Source organism: Pezoporus wallicus, unplaced genomic scaffold (genome assembly GCF_028554395.1).
Source record: "Pezoporus wallicus isolate ANWC-B61680 ecotype Strahan unplaced genomic scaffold, APGP_CSIRO_Pwel_v1 contig_4161, whole genome shotgun sequence".
In the NCBI taxonomy this organism is placed as follows: domain Eukaryota; kingdom Metazoa; phylum Chordata; class Aves; order Psittaciformes; family Psittacidae; genus Pezoporus; species Pezoporus wallicus.
Window position 1 is genome coordinate 1,915,897 of NW_026639584.1, and position 9,266 is coordinate 1,925,162.

Here is a 9,266-nt window from a genome sequence, read left to right on the forward strand (position 1 = left end):
GAAGACCCCAGCATTTATTCTAAATCCCAGTAGCAATTACTGGCCTCAGGAACAACTGACACCATGTCAGTAAGATCAGCAAGAGAGATTTGGACAGCATACGACAGCATATACCCAGCAGCCAGCACCAGACTAAGGTGTTCTCATCAATACTGTATCTGTCCACAGATGCTGTCACATTCTCCCAGAATGGCATAGAAAATGCTCAGGAAAACGACCCTTAAGACAATCATCCTAAATATGGACTTCACAGGTCATTAGGAATAGAGTTAGCAAATTTGTCCCCATAACTTCAGTGGTAATTTTACAGCAGGACACACATGCACCATGCAGAAACGAAAAACCCTAGTGCAAACCCCTTTGATCCTAGGGGATTCTCAGGAGCTGAGCTGGAAGCCAGCACACCTGAACCATATTGCTTCAGAACAAAAGCCTAAAGAAATACCAGAAAAGATTCTCCAAACTAAAATATGCTAAAGCAAAAGCAGGATTTGAATTACACCTCAGGAAGATGGAAGTGTTCTCGTTCAGGCAAATAAGACCTCTTGTAAAGACAGCTACTCTAAAGAGCTTCTGTGTCCGATTCTGCTACCACTCTCGCATTCATCCATCCAGAGCACAAGTGAAGACAGCTACCTGTGCCCATCCCAGCAGCAAAAAAAGGACTATGAACGTTAAAGAAAACTCTTGTTTGCATTTCATTCCAACATATCTATTACAGCCAGAGCCATCAGATATGATATGCACATCACTCCCGCTGTATACAGATGCATGAATGCTGGTCACTACACACGTGGCTATGAAGCCTGTTTCAATTAAGCAACACAGGTATGTACATGTTTTCCAAAGTGGAGTAGAGAAAAATCTGTAGAGGGCATTTCAGAAGACACAAGGTAAGTGAAACAGTCTCATACCGTTCAGAGGAAGATTCCTGCTACGAATTCAGAATTAAATTCAAACAAGCACAAACTGAGACAGAAGCACAGTTAACATTTTGTAATTTAAATTTCATGCCTTCCATTTAGGAGATGAGAAGTGGTGAAAAGGGGAAAGTGGAATAAAAATCATACTTTGTACCTCACTGATAAGATTCACCCACCAAACTCTCTAACAAACTCACAAGAATCCAGGTAACAGAATCCCTTCCTCAGAAAGCTAGCTTTCCTCAGTATTTATGTACTTTAAAACCCCACGCGCATGGTATTTACATGATTAGACTGTAAGCTACTGCAAGATGGGAATGGTGAGTTAAGAAAATCCCACAGACTTGCAACACTGAAGCCGTTTATTACCCTGATCTTCCTACCCATCTTTTCTGCCCGTTTTCCTTCATGTGAAGACCCTACCCTGTTCTTTACTTTTTTGAGACTCACATTGTAGTAATAAGCCACATTTCAAGTGGGTCTCCTTGGCTACTTTCCACCCTACCACTTAAAGAGAATTAGAAACAACATTGCTGAGGTGTAGCTTTGCTGAACCAGCTCTTCCTTTCACTTTACCGTAATAGGAGGAGTATATGGAATGATTTCTATGTTATAACTCATTAAGAGTTTTGCATATTCAAACACCTCCAATGAATAGCCTCAGCAAGAATCCTGTTCCTGAGTAGTAACATTTCCTTACACATCAATTCTTTGTGTTCAGTTATCATTTTCTTCTCCTTAAAACAGGGTGAAATCACTCAGCAAGAACACTGACAAGCTTCACCTGAAGATTAAAAGGATTAAAAGGATTTCTTGACTTCTGGAAAGAAACCTATAAAATCTGTATTGCAGTATTGTAACTCTCAGAGAGCCACCTACTATAATGAACATGACAGTGACACACTGCCGATGACTATTTCACAAGTCAGAGGAATGGATCAAAACTCAAGGTAGGGTAAAGGCTGAATTCATTTATTACAAATCACACTCAGCAAAGGGTAACCCTTCATTTCTCAGATGGGAAGCTGTTAGCTCAGGTAGTAGTTGAATACAGATTTCTTCTTGCACTTAATCTTGGGGCCAGATGGAGGTTTTAGCTGACTTGAGCTACTTATCTCCCTTCTTAAACACAATAAAGCCTGTACAGATTATAAGAACCAGGAAGTTCTAACACACCCAACTAGTTATATGACAATACTGCTCCTGACCCCTTATCTTTTTATAAAAAATAGTAGCATGGTTCTTTTCCTTAGAAATCTGTTCTTCATGAAGAGTGTTTAACTGTGCTTTTCCTTTCATGAAAAACAGTGGATTAATAGATTCCTTTCCCAGCTTTATTTTCACCTTACTTAAGTTACCCTTTCTTTGTTTCCCAACTGTCTGTGGGGTTCAAGGGTTGCATTTTATGGAGTAGGCAACCCACCCTGAACAAAGCTCTGCCTCCCTTACAGCTCAACCTTGTTTGATTTCAGAGATGCTGAATCATCTTCAGAGGTCTTCAGCAGATGCAATTAGACCACTTAGTCACAGCTCTTGGCTCTCAGGCTGAGCATATGCACTCCTCCCCCAGTGTAGGCTTCAAACTGACATCTGTAAGCCACAGACATTGCTACAATTGTGACTTTTTTTTTTACATACAAGCATGACAAGTCTTATAACACAATATTTAACAGGAAAAAACCTTCTTTAACCTAGGAAACAGACCTACTTAGGGTGAGCAGAGAAACAGCAAGTGTACTGTTGCCACACAGTGACGCAGCTTGCACAGATCCCCTTTTACATCAATGTCACCCACGTGCTTGTAGCCTAGCACAGCAGAAGGAAACCCCACCACAGTGCCACGTCTCCCCCATGACCTGCACTAGAAAAGTGATTCCCCGTTTTGGAGTTCACATTGGAAAGCACTGTCATGCCTACTCTGCAGGAATCAGTTCAACAGACACGGAGGAAACATCTAAAACAATTTGTAGAGTAGTGCAACCATCTGTAACACCTACGGTAACTACAGTAGAGGGAATGTATACTCAAAGCAAATGTGGCAGTGTTAAAGAACTGCTGTTATTTTCCAGCTTTGAAATGCTTAAGATCTCATATGTGCCAGATAAATGTATTTATCCTGAGCCATGAGACTGATGGAATTATCTCTATGGGAATCAGGCCTAATCTCATTGGCGCATTACTAGCCCTGCACAGGCAAGTCTAGGCAGACTTTGTTCTGGACTTCGTGACTTCAAGCGACTTCCTGGCTGACCAGGTTTACTTGTTTACGAAGGAAAAAGCATCATCTTTAAGAATTACCAGGTTGTAAGGCAGAAGTCCATCTGCTGCATCACAAGCTGGATACATCACTTTCTGTACCTATTATAGAAAATTTATCAAAGGTTTTTCCAAGTTCATTAATCAACACCTGTATGCGTGTTGTCTCTATGGCAGTTTAAACTCATCAGTATCAAAGCTTTGATACATTTGTTGTCTCCTTTGAAACACTAGTAAAGTTCCTTAATATACATATAATCAGTTGCAGCATTTCCTATTCTGTGCACTCCCTAATCCCATCTCATTAATTGCGCTCTCTGCAGATTTCTTCTAGTCAGACAGTGGCAGTTTGTTTCTTTGAGCTCATCTCAACAGCAGGTCAAGCGCCGACTCCTTAATTTGCAGCAGGAAATGAAACTTTTAAACTTGCAAATAAATAAATCTCTCTCTCCCCCCAACAACGGAGGTTTATGTTGCCCTGATCTACATTCTTCCTGACACAAAACTATCTCTGATGGCTTAAATGCTTCTGGAACAGCAGGTTAGTCTTTCAGTTAGTTCTAACACCTGGTACACAAGTCACAGGTCACTGTGTTGGCACCTGGAAATATCCCAAGTCTCAGGACTCCTCATCCGCATGATGCAACAGGCTGAAGAGTGTTCAGTGGGGTGACTGACAAGAATAATCCACGTCTTTGGCACAACAGGAGTTGGAACAGACTTCTTATGATTCCAGTCTCTGTTGTAAACCTAAAGAACCTGACTGAAGGTGATTAGGGAGATGGGCGAGAGAAGAAGCGATATTTGTACAGACCATGTTTCAGAAAGCAGTACCTGTACAGACTAGGGGTTGCACTGAGGTCACCCTACAAGCCACACGTAGTACATCCTCTAAAACAAGTGCCGGAGTTGTTAGAGCTGACAGTATTTGAAGAGCAGGAACACTGGTCCAAGAAAAACTAGTCCAGAGTTTTTAAAAACTCCTGCATTTGTGTTGTCTGTACGGTACTTTAAGCTTAACAGTATCAAACTACTACAATTAAATGTTACAGTCTATTATCTGATCTCATTTTGTCCATTAAGTGCTCATGCTAAGTGCTTCAGTTAAAAGGTGTACTATTTTGAAATATTCTTAGATCACAGGTAGCAAAGACTATTGCTTTACAAAATTGCATATTCTGATTATTTTAAGTTAAATTGTTCAATCCAACCACCCTGTAGTATCATGAAAATAAACTTCACAGGACTGGCATCAGTTGATGAAGTAACCTGTTTCACAAGCTTGTTTTTATTATGTGTGTGGTTTGCTGCACCCTCCAAATACAATGGAGTCTTCTGTATCATACTGGCTTTTTGTCCACTCAGTGATCACACCAGCTGCAAAGTTCCAAACAGTCAGAACTTCACTGCAAGCAAAACATGGCAGCTGCCTGCTGAGCAAGTGACAGATCACAACCAGGGCCTCCTCATACCTGGTACATTAGTCCACTGAAGACATAGGTGCAATAAGGTCCCTAGGCCATAGTACACTGAACATCAAGTCAGGTTATTTGGCCTCCATAATGTTAACAGTGATTGCACAACAGCAGCAAGCTTTCTTTGTAATGGCATGAAACTCACCCAGACCTTGTAAGAGGCTGCTATAAGCAAAGCTTATTTTATATTGTTCCCAGAAATAACTGATGCGTACCTAGAACTTCCATCCACACGAGTTAACATCCATCACATACATAGGATAGAGATACCACACACAACAAATCCAGTCAGTCTCCCAAATCAGCAGCTTTCAGAAAAACAAGTGAAAAATTTAGTACTTTCTGCTATTTACAAAACTGAAAGAGAAAATATCAGCACCCTTTATTTTGCAATACAAACCGCCACCAGAACAGGCTACTTCCATTTTGCAGTTCTGCCACTGCTGCACAATGAAGCTGAACAGGAAGGCATTCTTTTCCTCTTACTGATTCCTTGAAGGTTCATTTCATGAAGCCAGGGTCTTCTGTTTTTAATGTGTATCACAATATGGCCTCCTTAAAATAACAAGTGTCTTCCAGAAGAATTTGGGGATTCCACATTTATAACTACCCAGTAAGCAAACTAAAACACAAGTAGTACAAGACTGTCTTCTGTACTGAGAACCTGCAGTTAACTTCAAGTACTTCAGCTGAGTCCTAATTTTAAGGCCTTTTTTTAAAAAAAAATAAAAAAAACCACCCAACTCAGTCCTTTATGCAAGTGAACATCATTCAAGATAAACTGATGCTGGAAGATGACTTTTCTTCCAAAAAGTATGACTTGCCAACTCATTATAGGTTTCTCTCTAACATTAATTTTAAGTGACAGTCTCAGAAGCAACTGTAAGACTACCCTCCCCCTGTATTTGCTGCCCCTTCCTTCTAGCTGCTGTGTTATACACAATACCCAATCTGCTCTAAAATACAAAGGTGGGGAAAGCTATATCCCTGTGAGAGCAAAACCACTAGCACTCATGTACTGCTCGCCATTATGTCTGAACGATTACAACTTTGTACAAAATGGATCATCTTAATGAAGGCACCATGGTAAAACAGAGTGCTCAGCCCTCACACTACAGCAAACACCTGCCCACATCCTGTTCAGAAGTTCTGAAGGCAACACTCAAATGGCAGTTCACCCAGTTACATACCCACGCCACTCTTCTTGTCTGTCTTGCTCCATCTTGCCATTGTACATGAATCCATGAGGCTCTGAAGGATGCCCACCACCAAGGGAACCAAGGTTTATAGGACACAGGCTTCAAGATAGGAACAAAGGCACTGGAAGCAAGATCCCTTTCCCAGCTGCTGTCACTCAGGACTAGCAGCAGACTGAGGCAGCTGCGATGGTGCTGCGAGATTTGCTGTTCTGAGCTGAGCTTCCTTCCTCTTTTCTCAACACAAGATCTCATACCCCAGTGTTAGGGGGGAGGGGAATCCCAAACTGGGTGTTGCTGTTGCACGACACTGGCAGTAACACATAAGCAAGCAAAAGGGAATGAAAAAACACCAGCCTGTGACTGCCCCACCACTGATCTTCAGCTCTAAGCTGGAAGGCTGCTGCATGCAAAGCCGTTACACCAACGGTCTCTAGCCATTGGCAAGTTCATCTCTGAAACACCACAGGGCCCTTACTTCTTGCATTGTGCCCAAACTAGATGTTAAACTTCTGACTCCACAGGACACTCCATCTTTGAAGCTACTTTGGGAAGCTGTTTTTCATAATAGACTTCCATTCTTAAGAGAAATGAAGACAAAGCTACATTTCAAGCTACACCCGTTCCTTTTTATTTGTCATTTTACCTTTGGAGGAGAGTAGCAGAGTGTCTCTACTCTCTAAAAGCAGAACTTCCTTAAGGACTTACTGTCAAGACAAAACTTTAAACAGCAATTTATTGTGTATTTTTTCAGCCTTTACTTTCACACAGGCTGCTGTGAGAGCAAAGAGTATTTTGGATGAGCAAAGAGTATTTTGGATGTGCAAAGATCAAGCCAAGTTTTTGTTTAATTTGGATTACTGAACTGAAGACAAGTATGGCACCGTCATTCATGTTCTTTACTTGTAGTTGGAAATTAAACAGAAAATGCTTTAAAATATTTACTGTTTGTAAACAAATTCATGTGACAATCCTGTCCCCTGGATGGTACACTGCAATTTAGCAATCCTTGTTTATCAGAGCCGTGAAACAGAGTCTGTGCTACATCCATCACGATATTTTTGATAGCACATGACATGGCGGTTCTTAGTTTTAACCAGCAATCATGAGAAGCACAGGCTGCCTTGTTGCACATGGAACTCTGATGCATAGTTCTGGAGGGAAACCACTATGAAATCCATGTTTATGAAAGTGAGCATGATTCTGAGCAACTCAGATTATCTCCATCTACAGACTATCAGCTTCATCAAAAGTTTGTATCTTTGTTTTCCATGGAACACCCACTTTATAATTGTTTATCAAACAGATTCTGAAGCTGAACCATTTCATCTTTCAGTTTACCATGTATTTTGAGTAATAACTTCCTAACCAGTGATAACTATCTCCCTCACTCCTCTGACCCCATGCTGCAGCAAATCACCCCTTCTCACACACTATTTGGCCTAAAGGTCATGACTTGCATTTATTTTCTTGTTCTACACTGTTCTTCTTCGTTATGCTTTCCTGTCATGCAAAAGTCCTGAAGAAAATCGTTCCTCTCTAGCACTCATTTAAAGACATACTTCAGCATGTAAGTCTAATAAGCCTAAGTAATAAATGCTACTATATTTTGAAAAGTAATTGTATGCAGGAATTCCACCTCCAAACTGGGATCCAATGTGCAATACTTGTCTGACACCCTCCATCTCTCCCACCTGCAGTTGGGTTCTGCAGAGTACAGAGACACCTGAATACCACCATGCATACCTCGGAGCTCAAATTGCTGCTGGTTCCCACCTGACATCCCCTTCCCCACATTCAGCTCTCAGAAGGAAGTAACAGCTGACATGTGGAATATTTTCATGATGATGCTTTTACAGCTCATTAGCTACTAACGCCTACTATGATGCTGATGCTTTTGCATCTCACAGCTATTCAGACCTACCACCACTTTCCCATAAGTCAGCTCAGACAACCTCCTGTGTATGACAAAGCCCTGGTGATAGATTTAACAAATGGGTTGAGCAACGGAATCTTTATTCAGCTTGAAGAGGAAAAAGCATCCAAAGAGTAAAGCATGCATGGTAACCCTGCAGTACAGGGCAGCCCCCAACATGGCTCTAGAGAATTCAGGGTAATAGTTACTCCCTTCTCAGTGGAGGATTTTATTCTAAGTACTTGTTGGTTTGTGCAATTACCATTCCGCATCACTATTCCACAGAAAACAGTGAACAGGTAATCTTTCATTGCTGTCACATACCTTGTCATCTTTTCCTGAAGTCTTTTTTCCAGGCAGAAAGTCTTTTTCAGTAGAGTAGATAATTCTTTGCTTCCCCAAAAGCTAAAAATCTTTATGAATTCATGGGCAGAACTTACCTTATGGGGAGCTGGCAAAAGAAGAGAGAATTTTTGCTTAACACTGCTATCAATTTCAGAAAACAACATCTTGGTGAATGCTGGCTCTCTCAATTTTTAGCTATGCTCATTTCTATAACACAGAAGAATTTAACCAGAACACAACAGTCGCATTTAACTGGCTCTGAATTCTATTACATGACGAGACCTGCGAGCACAGTTGTAAAAAAGCAACTGATGCAACTAAACAAAGAAAAATACACCAGGTATTCTCACGCACTTCAAGGACAATACCTGAAGCATGTTATAGCATCACAACACCCTGAATTCCAAACATCTTCCCCCACCTGCTAGCTGTGAATCTGCAAAAGATAAGCATGCAAGTGTTAGATAAGGTGTTACCTACTCAAAGTAAGCCACAGCAGGGCTGCTTTCAGGATAACTAGGTAACTCTGATCAGATCTATTCATTTATTGAAATAACACCCTAATGTTGTTCTTTTTTAATTGGAGTAAGTCATAAATGCCACAAAACAGAAGTGTCATATGGCAAGTAGCTAAACACATCATTAACTGTCTCGGTAGACGTCTACAGCTCAGTGCTCTGTTTGAAGTACATACATCTAATGTCAGATTACTGCAGGTTTTTCTCTTATTACAGCAATTCTGTACTTCATTTTTATGCTAGTTGCATCTCAGTACAGCAACAGTAAACAAAGCTGTCACCACATGTATGAAAAAGGCTTTCTTATATTTTGTAGCATGAAAAACACTTTCTTCACTATAATAGTAATGTTCATATGTACAGTCAAGAGTCGATAGATAGATGTTTTCTTCCTGTAATGTCATGGAACATCCTAATAAAAGTTAACAAATAAGATATTCTCAGTTTACGCAGACTTAATTAGTAACAGTAACTTCTTAGATTGATGACATGCCACAATTAGATTCTGTGATGCACAGATTTCCAATTATCTTGTTCAACAACAGCAGTAACAGTCACCAGGCTGTGCCTAAATTTAACTATGTAGAAATGGGCTGGTAACAAGTTCAAACTGCACTGCAAAGTGACAAGCCACATCT

General features: G+C 40.7%; 1 protein-coding gene across 3 annotated transcripts in view; it reads right to left on the reverse strand.

Moving 5' to 3' along the window:
• Nucleotides 1-6,159, reverse strand: part of DOCK2 (dedicator of cytokinesis 2) — a 167,440-nt gene extending 161,281 nt beyond the window's left edge. Inside the window, exon 1 of one of the 3 annotated variants that reach the window (XM_057415140.1) lies at nucleotides 5,845-6,149. In XM_057415140.1, the coding sequence (XP_057271123.1) occupies nucleotides 5,845-5,899 (55 nt within the window). In that variant the 5' untranslated portion in view covers nucleotides 5,900-6,149. Of the gene's footprint in view, nucleotides 1-5,844 lie in introns of all 3 variants that reach the window. The other 2 variants (XM_057415142.1, XM_057415143.1) reach the window with 2 other exon arrangements.
• Nucleotides 6,160-9,266: the final 3,107 nt, after the last annotated feature.